Source organism: Rhipicephalus microplus, chromosome X (genome assembly GCF_043290135.1).
Source record: "Rhipicephalus microplus isolate Deutch F79 chromosome X, USDA_Rmic, whole genome shotgun sequence".
NCBI classification, from domain to species: Eukaryota; Metazoa; Arthropoda; class Arachnida; order Ixodida; family Ixodidae; genus Rhipicephalus; species Rhipicephalus microplus.
This window is the reverse complement of record NC_134710.1, coordinates 302,225,256-302,238,993: the sequence shown is the minus strand read 5'-3', so window position 1 is coordinate 302,238,993 and position 13,738 is coordinate 302,225,256. Positions and strand designations below refer to the sequence as shown.

The window sequence follows — 13,738 nt, the reverse complement described above, 5'->3', positions numbered from 1 at the left end:
GCGCTGAACGCGCCGTTTTCAAACAAGTGGACCTGTGGGTGGTGAAGAATGAAATAATGTGGGTGGTTTGAGCGTGTCCGTCTCAGAAAAAGTCACAGCTTTGCCGCAAAGGCGAAGCAATGGACACGGCAACAGACGGGAAGGTCACGCGCAAAATGGCAAGCAGATCGAAACGTGCCCCGTGTTTCTCACGCACAAATAACGCATGAAACGGACGCACAGGTACAGATGAACGCGAATAAGCATCTCAGTTGTTACTTCGCTGTGTCAGAAAAGCACGCTCTTTTCACAAACGGAGACTGTGCAACGATTGCAGGGACCTTTCTGCGTCCGGCAACTACAACAGAATCGTTCAGGTGGATGCCACAGACCAGCCAAGATCCCAGGCTCCCCACTGCGAGAAAAGGGCGCGCAAGCGAGTGCCTTCCATCTTCTCTCTGTGGGCAAAGACGCGTGAGATGAGAGCACGCGCCACCGCATGCTAATTGCGCCATCTTGCTGGCAATGCTGAACATACGATACCCCCCTCCCCCCAGATGCCCATCACTAGCGGTAAGTGATAGATATAAATAGCTTGCCGTTTGAAGGGTGAAGCACGTGATTCTCTCTGGCTCAGTGGTTGACGCCTAGCAATCGTGACTCAGAGGTTCCACGTTCCATTCCACACGCCGGAGACTATTTCAAGATTTCTTTCTTTTTTGTGCTTGTATATATATAGATAGGCATACACATACGGTGAGTGACGCCGACGGCGGTGGCAAATTCCAACTGAGTGTTTCCATATAATTGCTATCGCAATAAAAGAAAGCATTCCTGGCGCAAGCAGCCAAAGCCACCATGAGAGCAACTCGACAACAGAGCGAAGAGGGGTGACGGTGAATGGCCCTCGTCGAGGGCCAGCCACGATATTTTGCGCGCCCCGCAAATGTTCTCTGACACCAACAATGCTTGCTTGACTTCTGCAAGCTCACGAAGGGGCCTCCTGTCTACGTCAAACCACAGAAAATGTCGATTGCACCTGAATACTAGGACGAGCATGCACTGTTGCTTTAAAACCAAATTAAAACATTTTATGAGGAACACTCGTCACTAATAACCGACCCCTCAACATTACATATTTTCTTTTTTTTTAATTTTATGGAAATAGGTTTTGTTGGTTCGTGACCTATATTTAACTACTCGACCCACCATGGAGATCAAGCATTAGATTGATAAATTAGTGGTCAGATTTTATCTACTTGAAAAATGCAAAAAAAAAACGCAATGTATACGCACCTATTCCATGGTTTGTATATGCACGTACTAATTGAAAAGTAATTTCAATCAGCTCCACCATAGTAGTGCGAATATTGAGGTAGCGGCAACACAGAGTTGCTCACAAATTTACCAAGAGGGAAATTTGGTGCTAGTGGGCTGCTGGATGCAAAGGAATGACGGGATATGTGACCTTCGAACTTGATTAAAATATGTATACCTCGAAGACGCGTCTGGCTTTACGTTAAAATGATGGATTTCTAACTAAAAGAGCACGTAACAAGTTATTTATTTTTGTTAATGCACAGCGACGTGTTTTATTTAACTCTGGAACCATCTGCGTCGATGTACAATTTTACGAAGCGTCAGAAGTAACCAATGACTGCTAAAGTTGACTGGCAGACCACAAAGCGAGCGTTCCCTCCGCCACCTTTATGACGTCTGTTTCTTTCGCTGTTTGGTTGTGCCGTCAGGGTAAGTGGCCTTTTAATTTAAAATATAAGACGCGTGATTAAGAACCGCTAATAAACGTTTTGATTTAGAGAGGCGTTATTTACGCAATCAAAGTCGCTTTTGAGCCAAGGCCGCGCTCAACATGCATCCAACACAAGCATCGCAGACAAATATACCGCCATTGATTGCGCTCCAACGGGTCCTTTAAGAAAAACATGTAAACGGTGGCACCACACTTCCCTCTAGGTATACTTGTGAGAAACTCCCTGAGCAGTGAGGACTCTCGAGGAACAAGCTGCCCTCCCATGCCGATGTCCCTTCCTCGCTTAAACGACATAGGTTTGTAGAGAACGTGTTATGTGACTAGTGTTACGGGCTTTGGCGGGGACCTCTCAGTGTTACGGGATTACATTGGGAACATGTCTGTTATTTGATAATACGTAACGTTCCTCTCCCATTTCGTTTTATTTTCTATTTCATGCTCTCTCCCTTTACATTTTTCTCTGTTCCTTTCTGTGTTGTTCTCTTTTTATCTCTTTCCTTTTTTACCTGCCTATGTCTCTCAATCTCTTTCTTTCTGTTTCTTGCTTTCTCTCCTTTTATTCCCGTCTCCCTCTCTGTATGTTCTCATGGTCATCTTTCTTATTGCATCACACGAAAGCGGAACCACCACAGCAGGAGAGCGCACTCCAGGCACATGTGTTACGGCAGCGATGAAGAAGGCAACAATCAGAGCGCGCGCCAGCATGATGATGATAAGGTTGTCACCATCGATGCATCGGGGACCTCTTGTGAAGTGGTCAAAGTTATGGCGGACGAACCGGTGGCAGGGGGGGGGGGAGACATGCTCGCTACCGTGTTAAAAGGAAGGCACAATATGTGACGCAAATGTAGCGCTATTGTGAGTGATGTAGCGGAGAACCACTGTTTTATTGCAACATCAGGAAAGCTACGGCCAGCTACAACAGCATCGCTATTAAATCCTTAGTCGCGGAACGATGGGTCACAGCAGAGCTGGTAAGCACGTTTCAGCTTCTTGATAATCATCTGTACAGAACGCTTGGGTGGTGATTCAGTGCGTGCCAGTTTATGATGATGATAATTTTCTATATACAGCACTCGGCAAAGCTCGGCCATAACTGTTCTGCTGTAAAACATACTTAGCCGTTGGAGCGTTGGACTTATGAGCCGGAAAAATGGCTATATAGACCAATCTGCCCTTACTTTCACATTAGTGAAGGTAGGGCCATCCATTGGCGAGAACGTGTCATTATTTACGAAGAAGAAGCGGAGAAGAAGACCCACAGTGGGTACGAGCCGTGGCTGTGGATTCATCATCATCATCATCATCTTCACCCACAAGCCTAGTGGTAACGTGTACAGCGTCAGCTGCTCGGCAGACGAAGTGAAGACATGGCGGACGAAGGTTCATCGTCAGGAGGCCGTGGAGCCGGGGCTGGCGGTGTCGCCGCTTCCCGTCGCGGCGTGCGGCCACTCAAGGCAGCCTTGATGGCCATCTTCTCCTTGTCCCTGGCACTGGCAATCGCCCTAGTAGTCGTTTTCACCGTAAAAAACATCCACAGGCCCAAGTTTCATGGCGAGTTCCAGGCGTCGCACCTGTTCTCGTGGCAGCGACAGCGATCTGGTTTCATCTACACGTGTACCTCGGAGTACTGCCTTAAGGAGGGCGAGCAGCTTCAGAAGCACGTAGCCTGGACGCTGGACCCATGCGAGGACTTTTACGACTACGTTTGCTCCAGCACAAAGCCGGCATCATCGGTGCGCAGATCGGCCGTTCGACACTTTCTGCGTGAGATTCACGACGTCATTGACAAGTACTCACGGCTAGGTTGGCTCAAACGCACTCGACTCACTAATCAAGTGTCGTCGTTTTACAAGGCGTGCAGGAGTGGCCATTACAACTCTGTACCAGAACAAATGGAGCAGACGCTTGTATTGCTCAAGCTGTCTGGCAAGGACGCAACCCTCGAAGAAGGTCTCGCCTCGCTGGCGAAGATTCTGCAGGTATTTCCGCTCATGCACGTGTCCGTGACGACCAAGGCCAAATACAGCCGGGAATGCATCGCGCTTAGGAGGCCGAAGACTTTTAACGGGGACCACATTTTCGACATTCCGAAGGCCTTCTCGAAGAAGTACGTCCCATTCGTCAAAGCACTTCTCGGTTCCGAGCAAGCGGCGCAGAACGTGAGAGAAGTCGACATCTTTCTAAAAAAATTCTCGGGTCTCTGGAGCGAGAGCTATCAGAAAATGTCGGAGTACGAAACAACCACGATTGACGAACTCAGGGTAAATGGTTTGAACTGGAAAACTTTCTTGTTTAAGTTAATAGAGTCTGCAACCAAAGACCACTGCGTTGTCATTCTCTCTCAAGATTACTTTAAGCATGTTGAGAAGATGTTCCAAAAGTTCACTACCAACCAAGTTGCCGACTTCGTCAAGTACAGCGCAATTCTCCACCTCTATCCCTTTGTGAAGCTTCAACAGTCTGCTTCATTGGCCACCTACCAAAACATCAGCGAGGAGGTCTGCTCGCTCCTTACTTACAGAGTGTTCAACTACATTTTCGTCCGACATTTCAACTCGACTGTTCGCCTCGATGTCATCACGAGTGCTGGAATGAAAGAAGCCATTTTACGGAATTCGTACAGGTGAGCCAAAACACAAAGAACTTCACAACTTCTATTGGTCTCTAATTATAATGGTCACAAGGTTTGCTTGCTAGCGATGCTGAATTTTTTTCATTTTCTTGAACGCTGATGATGTCTGATCTTCATCTTGTCATGCGCTGTCGGGTATAACAAAGACCACAAAAAAAAAAGACAGAACGCAACACAAAATGATGAGCAAACAACTTGCTTTATTTTGAGCATTTGAAGGCTTACAAGCAGCCTCAGCAAACACGGGAACAAATTTGTCGAATGCTCAGATGGCGTTATGTACAGCATTTCCCCCTCATGAAATAGGAAGTATATAAGCCAGAATAGGCTAGACTGGGAGGTGCATTATTGAGAGACCCAAATAGCATATTTGCTCCTTTATGGTGTTGACTCAACCTAGCCATTTGGCTTCCCACTGCGCAGATTTAAGTGTAAGGCGTTGTTTCAAGGCACAAAAAGTGTCGACGTGCTGTGCTAGTCAGATAGAGAGGTCAACCACTGAAGTGTTTCTTGTGCGTGCATGTCACCGAAGCACGCCCTCAATTTAACTTTCTGAAAAAGAAATTAACCTTTCAAATGCAACCATGTTACCGAATGCATAACACATAACACGTGTCGCTGGCGCTTTTTAATTCAGAGACTGATATGCCTTCTTTAAATATCGTCGACGGTTTCTCATAGCTGAATTTCCCTTCCTTTTTTTTCGCCTTTTCTTCTTTTTTTATGTGAGCCTGTATCTGTCTTTCTAGGCTCAAAATAAAATAAGTTATTAGTTTGCACATAGCCCTGGCCTGTTTTTCGCTTTCTTCTGTACTTGTAGTACTTGGCGATGCATTACAAGTTGAAGTCGTACTAACTAGCCCCCAATGCACTGTTATTAGCTGGTGTCTGACTGCTCAAAGGAAATGAAGGTGGTCTAGTAGGGTAATGCTCACACACCGCTTGTTAACATTTTTGAATTTGCTATTCTACGGGCAGTGCAGACGACCATTCTTGATAGCACATTGCACAGCCCACCATTCCGAAGAGTACGTACCTCAGCACTCGAGATTAGGACATTTTATCTTAAAAGATGAACGTTGAAGTCATAATTTGGTTGAGGGCTGACTACGCCGTCAACGTTTCGTGAGTGTATTTTCGTCGCCCACGATGAGTATTGTACGTTATTCCGTGCGCTTATCATGCTCACAACACTCCATCTACAAATGTTTGTCCGTTGCTGGTCAACAGCAAGCCCTTCCACTTGCGTGTGAAATAGAATATATGCTTTATCTCTGAAACTAATAGCTGCAGTACGCTGGCCAAGCAAAGCTGAGTAATTCTTGTAATTGAGATACGGTGCAGTAAATATTAGGAAAAAAAATTTTGATAACACGCTATCTGGGTGGGCGGATATTTAAGTTGCTTGATAATTAGAACATTTAATTTATCTCCACTTATGAAAAATATTACAACAAAAAAACTGAACGCAGTCAGCAGGCCCATAGCCATGATTTTCTTTTGTTTTGCGGGAGGGGGCATTTCAAGACCTTTAAAAACACATTTCATTATTTTTTCTCGGTAAAGTACCTCCTCCATGAAAATTTGGAAAGAGGGCTAGCCCTCCCCCCCCCCCCTTGTCTATGGGCCTGGCAGTCAGTATTCACAGAATGCTCACTAAGCATCCTTGAATTGTCACGAATTGATAAATATCTGTCTTCAAACTAAAGATAACGTGCGCTATTGTAAAACATAGTTTATCACCAAAACCTTTGTTATAGCACTGTTTTAAACGAGTGTGAGAAGGTCGCGATGCCTTGTGGAAGCGCCGGATTCTCATCTTTGACATGCAAAAAAAAAAGGAGGGACACCCTGAGAAGAACAAGGCCCTCTATATACAACAAAGTTCGCAATATCGAGTTCTTTATGAGCAGTCTAGAAGCCTTACTATTCCATAAGCTCGCAATGCAAGATGACATTTCACTTTTTATGACTCTTCACTCTTATTCATATACGAACAGGGGGCGGGGGAGATCAAAAGTTTCCAGGTAACTATCCCATGTATTTCTATGAAAGCGTGATCTGAGGACTTTTGACCAGGACTGTACATCGACTTTTACCACACCTTTGATAGCATATTTCATGGTCACCTAAATATGTTCTTTTTTTGTATGTTCATTATTCATTGTCTGGTCGCATATTATTGTCTATAGTTTGAAGCGATGGTCTCTATGTTGCTTTTAATACTTTTGCTTTTCCCTGTGCATGAATACCGTAATCTGCAACAAAAATGGCAACTGTTTCATGGCAGATTTTTAGGGCACACTACCTTGAATTAGGTAACGTTCTCGTGCTTTATATACGACTTGAGTAATAATGAGCTTCTATTTCCCATTAGAAATGTAAAGGAAGATATTGGAAACATGTATAAAGATGCAAATAATGTGTTGCCGAATAAATAGCTTCTTTAGATATACTGAAAACCTTTCTAGAAGTTATATTTGGTGACTACGAATGTGTTTATTACTTTTTTGTGTAACATTTTCTGGACGTATTTAACTGTGGAAGCTTCCGGCCTTCGTAGGAGCGTGCTGGACTCTGCCTCCGAGATTCCAATGACTACAGTAAACAACATCGAGGACGAGATCATGTCTATCGGGCCCACTTACTTCAGCCTGATGGATGATGTGGATGCCTACTATTCTTCCAACAACGTCGACCCAGACGTGGAAAACATGCTTCTTTCCTATGTGAAGGCCAAGGCGGCGCTGTCTGAGCACTACGTTGCAACCGTGCTCAGATCCGGAGAGACCATTCGGGACGGAAACCTCGAGCTGACCTCTCAATACGACCCGGACACCAGTGTCCTCACGGTGCCGCTCTCCATCGCGCCGCTCGTGCTGAAGGGCCGCGAGTTCTTCCTCGAGTCATCGACGGTGGGCTTCGTGATGACGCGCTTCCTGTACCACGTGTTCCAGGAGAAGTTCCTCTTTGGCATGGAAGCGGAGACGGAGGCGCTTCATGGCGTCAAGGGTTGCCTGGAGAGACAGTATGGAGCCATCGAGGTGGGCCCTCTAAACAAGACTCTGGACGGCCACCGTACGCTGCGCGAGAACATGGCCGACAACGTGGCCGTCACCGTGCTCCACAGGGCCTATCGGACGTCGCTTCTGTTCTACATATCGACCATGGACGCGATGGGCTTCCAGAATGTATTCCTCCACTTTGAGAACCTTCCCAGCGTGAGCTCGGAGCAGCTTTTCTACCTGATGTTCGGTCAGTCTTTCTGCGACCCAGACGAGGACACGGAGCGTGTCATTGACGACGCCACTTGGGCGCCGGCAAAGTACCGCGTAAACGTGCCACTTAGCAACTACGAGCCTTTTTCAAAGGCCTTTGAGTGTCAGCCTGGAAGCAAGATGAATCCAAAGAAGAAGTGTCGTGCCGTGTGACCGGCTTGTAATGCAAGAGTAAAGCACAGGTTTGTCAGAGTTGAAATTAGCGTCTTGCTTCTTGACTTTCGTGACTGTATGTCCATCACACAGTCACGATGCAGTCATGTTATGGAAATATTAGAGCTCCACTTTAAGTTATGTTTCTTCGTTGATCTTATGAGCCACTCTCCGTCAAATGTTTTTCCATGTGAAGCTTTCTTCCGGTAACAAAGACTCCCCTCTTAATGCCTCAGGTAAGAATTCACCTATTGAAATTGTGATCTTATTTTCGAAGCGATAAGTGGTATAGAGGCAGAATTCACGAAATTGCAGCAGATTCCACGCATTGGGGGAATGTATGTAAGGCGCTTCGCCTTACCTGCACTTCGCCGATGACATTGCATTGCTGAGTAACTCAGGGGACGAATTGCAACTCATAATTACGGAGTTAGACAAGGAGAGCAGAAAGGTAGGTCTTAAAATGAATCTGCAGAAAACTAAAGTAAAGTACAACAACCTCGGAAAAGAGCAGCGCTTCGAGATAGGTAATAGTGCTCTTCAAGTCGTAAAAGACTATCCCTCGTATTCAGAAACGCTCCTCGACTCGAATTCCATCCTTCATTTGACTGAGTTGAACACTGCGCCGCTGCTCGACTGAAATTGACGCTGCGCTTCTCAATGATTGCTGCAGAATATTGCCGATATGCAGTGACTTGGTTTGCCAGAGAAGGAAAGCGGGTTAGGGGGAGACAGAAGGTTAGGTGGGCAGATGAGATTAAGTTTGCGGGTATAAATTGGCAGCAGCAAGCACAGGACCGGGTTAACTGGCGGAACATGGGAGAGGCCTTTGTCCTGCAGTGGACGTAGTCAGGCTGATGATGATGATGATAATGATGATGATGATGATGAAAGGTGAATCAGTCGTCAAGTACAGGGTATTCCAGATTTTCGCTTTGGGTGTAAGCGTTACGAGGTGGATCAATCTCTTTAGGTGAATTTAGTAGTTGTGTACAGGCTTTCGAGACATGTTGACTACACTGTGCTGTAAAGAGTGTAAAGGGTACCTCATTTTTCTTGTGAACGTAGGCACTTGAGCTACTTTTATCGCAATGATATCCAGTCCAGGATGAGATAATGTAACACATATCAGTATCGGTAGTTGGCGTATTTGAGCAACGCATCCGATGTCAATGTTTTCTACATTGTTATAAAAGCGCATAGCCAGCACTAACCACAATTGACGTAGCCCCGAACTGGCACGCATATAAAGTATCTGTACTAAATAGCTTAAAGAATTGGCAAATCTCTGTGCGTGGGTTGAATTCTGGCTCGAGCGGTGAGTTTCATTCAAATTCTCGGCACCAATCGGGATAAGAGAGATTTCTCGCTCATTAACAACGCTGTCAGCCCCAGCAGTGGATTTTCTGCAGCATGGGATCCGCAACGTTGTAGCTTTATGATTTAGGAAGTCTTAGTGACAATCACCTGCGGCGCACCTTCGTATACCATGGGCCGTCTTATGCGGGTATGTGCCACAGGCCACTGGGGGAAACGTACTGGCCAGGAAAGTCACGTTATTCATGCCAGTATACCTGTGAATCGTGTGCGTCCTGTAACCGTTTCCTCTTATGCCAGTTTTGGTAGTATATCAAGGAAAACTGGTGACACGAGAGGCGCTGGGCCGTAAGAGGCTAGATAGATGGGTGGGCAGCTAGAAACGGTCAAGACACGGCTCACTAAAGAATGCTTCGCATTTAAAACTTTTTTCGTGCTTCAATGGTGGTTCCGCTGTCGTTGGCCACCTTCGCTAGCGTGTTCATCATAACGAATCGGCTGTCTCTTGTGAACAGCTCTAACTAGATATTTGAGGCGAAAACCTGAAATTATTTTCAAGGTCGTGCGAAAACAAACTGTACAAAATGAATCGTGAGGGGTATGCGTGTGCTTCGTTGACTTCCAGTCACGTGAGCAAAATAAAAGAAAGCACGTGAACTGCACGTCTGCTTCATTTTTTATCGCGTAAGTTCGCCCTACGGCAGCAATACATATTAAACAAAATTATGCAGCTTCGTTTTCTTCACGAAGTCGAGGAAGGACCCGTGGTTTGGACTGCAAATTTATTGCTGCAAGTGAGACGGCTTGGTGTGCTGGAGTCCCGCACGCCGCAGATGGCGTCGGCGAGCCGCTTGAAGCCCAAGGCATGTTCATAACTGAATGCGTGAACAGCGCAACCTAAACGTAGTTACAACGTAACTGCGGAAGCGAAAGAACAAGAATAGAAAATGTATAAACGATGGTTCAGGTCTGCTTCTCGTACCGGCGCGAGGCGAAATGGGCAGCTTGAGGTTGTTTCTGTGTATAGCCCCACTTCGCGCGGACTGATCTGAAAAGACTCATGGGAAGGTTGTGCTTACGCGAACTTTTGGGAACAGCGTTGTAGACGTTCCTCTAAAACAGGAACGGAAGCTTGTTCCTTCGCTATCTTGGAACGAGTTCTCATTTCAAGTTCCCTAAATGCCAAAGGAACTCGTTACAGTTACATCTCGAAAATCGGGACGCGTTGTTACGTTACCGTTACATTTGAATTCTCGATCGATATATAGTGCTGGATAATCTCTAGGCAAATTAAACTAAAAATTCTAATGTCCATTTCGTGCTACATATATTTTACGAATTTAACATCGGCCGCGCCAGGTTACATGCAGATAGAAGGAGTGTAACGAAACAATCCTAGACAAAATTTTTAGAAGTCACCGGCAATAGTACAAATATGTCCGACTGCAATATTAGTGCTCGTTCATTACAAGTGCAACACATATAGCACTTTCTAGATCAGCCTTCAAATAAGCGGTCAGTATATTGCACTTCAGCGTCACGCCAGGCTTCAACACGTAAGAATTGCACAGTGAGTGAGTATTTTACGGCCTATACGCATTAAAAAGCGCTTAGACAAAGTCAGCGGCTGCGTACGTTCTCGTTGGAACCGACGCGCATACAGTGGACTCTTCCCTAATTCGCAAAAGGAAGAAATATATGCGGAGTGGGCACTCCGCAACTGTACTTGCAGTGGGCATTCCAAAATAGCTTCAAACGGCGACTGTTATGACAGACGTGCGATTTCCCGTGCGATTCAGCGTGCGGTGTCGCATGGTGCGGCGCATGCGTGGTCGGACGACTTTGTATCTTCGTAATGAAGCTCATAACAAACAACAGTGCACATCCGCGCTTAGTTTAATAAAAAAAATAATGAATAAAACGTCTTCGTGAACGACAAGCACGTCGCAACAGCGGTAACAGCTGATTATTCACGACTCCGACAGTTAGGCCTAACATGGCGGGTGCTGGCCGTCGCCTACGCCGTTCACACGCGAGCTCGGCATCGAGCGTTTGTTTTTGACAACACTATTGAACTTTGCACTCGTATGTAATGCATTTGCATACGCTATTACTTCCTGGATGCCATCGACGTGAAAAGCAACGGTGGAAGCGAAGCGAGCCAGCGTAGAAACGCTGGTGGCCGTGTTCACCTGCGAAATGACTTTGCATCGCTGCTCACAATCTCCGCTCTCACTAACGGTTTAAAAACGGCCGTTGTCGTGCAGAAATGGCCCACTTCAAACATCACTTTATTTATTCCGGAATGATATCACGTCACCAGAGAATACTACTCGATGTTTGTCACGCCACCGCAGTTGGAGATGTCAGCGACTCCGCACTCACACCGCTCCGACGACTCGCTTGAACTGGCCTGGATCACGGGTGATGGGAGCGGCTACAGGGAGATGGCGCCTCTAGCGGCATGACGTCACCCGTCTGCTCACGCTGTTATTGGCTGCTGCCATGTAGTGGTGCGATGAGGCGAGGGAAATATCTGGCTGGTTTGATGCTCGCCGCACCGGCTATGAGGCGGTGCGACGCGATGATACGTCACGAAACGTCATGAAACGTCACCACTCCGGCTGTCGCATCGTCGCACCGCAAGCCGCATCGCACGGAAAATCGCACGTCTAGACGCGCCACACAGACGTGCGATTTTCCGTGGTACGTGGCGGAGATAGACGTCTATCTATCTATCTATCTATCTATCTATCTATCTATCTATCTATCTATCTATCTATCTATCTATCTATCTATCTATCTATCTATCTATCTATCTAGCCGCCTACGACCTTTAGCTTTTAGCTCTCCTGGCCGTTTCGTTAATGGTATCTATACTAAAATCGGTATGCCGTAACATGACTGTATCACGAGCATAACTGAATAGTCATAACATAAAAATTATGCCGTAATTTAAATTTCATAGCTTTGCTGCTTTTTCGGTGGTTTCGTTCACATGACATATTTTAAAACTGGTATGGTGTGAATGACTGCATGGCAAACATAAGGGACAGACCTTAACGTGGAAATCATGCATTTCATGTAAGTTGTGACTACACATCACTCTCATGGTGCGCGTGCGGTCGTTTCGCTAGCTTCACATATACTATGTTACGGGACGTGAATGGATGACGAAGGTAAACTGTGCGTTCAAACATAATAATCATGACATGCGTGTCATGTAAAACATGAATACATATTAAGCTTATAGTGCACTCACGGCCATTTCTCTAGCTTTTCATATACGAAATTTGGTGTTACGTGACGTGAACGGACGACGAAGGTATGTGACTGGTAGAAACACGATAATCACGGTACGCGTGTGATTTAAGAACATGATTACATTCTATGCTCACAGTGAATTCACGGCTTTTTCGCCAGTTTCACATATGTCACAGAACGAGCGCTAAAAACGGGCGCGCCGCCAAATGCTTGCGATAACGCGCCCAAAGAGACGCGGCGAGGTCAACGAAAAAAAAAAAGAAAAGAGAAAACAAGCATCCAAGGCTCCCCCCCGGGCGCGCGACGCCTCTCCTCTCGGAAGCGGCGAAGCGATGAACCTCCTCACCCCACAGCGGCGGCCGGGCAAGCGCTCGATTTTTCCAGAACGAAAGGGGCGTGGTCATACCCAGTTGAATCATCCTCCGGGGAGGGCAGTCGAACCGTCTCGCACCTCTCCCCAGCTTTCGCTGCGCATCGCGCCGACGAAATGAGGAGAACTTTCTGGAAGGTGGCGCGGAACGTATTTAATCGAGCAGCCGAGACGAGAAATCAGGAGGAGACGGAAGTGAGCGCCAGAGCGCGTAGGGATTCCGCCGTGTAGTCGGCGAAGTTTTGGTCCGTAGGGACGAGGCCGGAGGTGACGAGGATTTCCACCTGAGGGGTGACGACTCGAGCTACCGGCAAGAGTGTGTGTTTACCGCTATCGAGCGAGGACGCGTGGCAACAGCTGCGAGTGTGAAGCCGACGTGTTCCGGCGAAGAAGTCGAAGTTTAAAGAGTGGCCAATTGAAGACGGGAGGTTTCCTGGAAGAGAAACCTCGAGGGCTGCGGAACGACAACAACGCTGGACTTTGAGTGAGTGATTCTCGGAAGAGTATCATCTCGACTTTGGTTCCAAGAACTTTGGACTGAATAGGTTTTCTATCTCTTTAGTCTTTAAGTGTCTTGGTTGTTCAATGCATGCGACTGCATTGTAGTGCGTATTGTTGTCCGTGTCCGTTGTTTCGAATGTGGCTGATTGTATTGTGTAGTACGTTGATTGTTTGGTGACGTATTGTATGTAACTATTGTGGAGTGTGCATTTTTGTGTATTGTTTTCGATCTGCCATTATTGAGAATATAATTTGTTTGTTTATCAACTCTCGGCTCTGACTTGTTCTTTGGGCCACAACCGGCGTCTGCTGGCGCGCCAATAAGGACCACTTCTAAATTGTCCACGCTTTCGTGGTGCGGTTCGGGGTGCCGATACTTCGGCCCTTGGAATTAGCCCGGCGATCGCCTCCCTAATTAACGGGACCAGTGTGACAATTAATCTGGCGTCCGCGAATCAGGACCTTTTGGT

General features: G+C 46.6%; 2 protein-coding genes across 2 annotated transcripts in view; both read left to right on the top strand.

Moving 5' to 3' along the window:
- Positions 1-13,738, top strand: part of Cad74A (cadherin 74A) — a 373,926-nt gene that overhangs the window by 224,206 nt on the left and 135,982 nt on the right. The window lies entirely within an intron of this gene.
- LOC119162116 (neprilysin-1) lies at positions 3,088-7,862 on the top strand. The gene is made up of 2 exons (XM_037414591.2): positions 3,088-4,376; positions 6,949-7,862. The coding sequence occupies exons 1-2, from the start codon at positions 3,121-3,123 to the stop codon at positions 7,814-7,816; spliced, it is 2,124 nt and encodes a 707-aa protein (XP_037270488.2). The 5' UTR covers positions 3,088-3,120; the 3' UTR covers positions 7,817-7,862.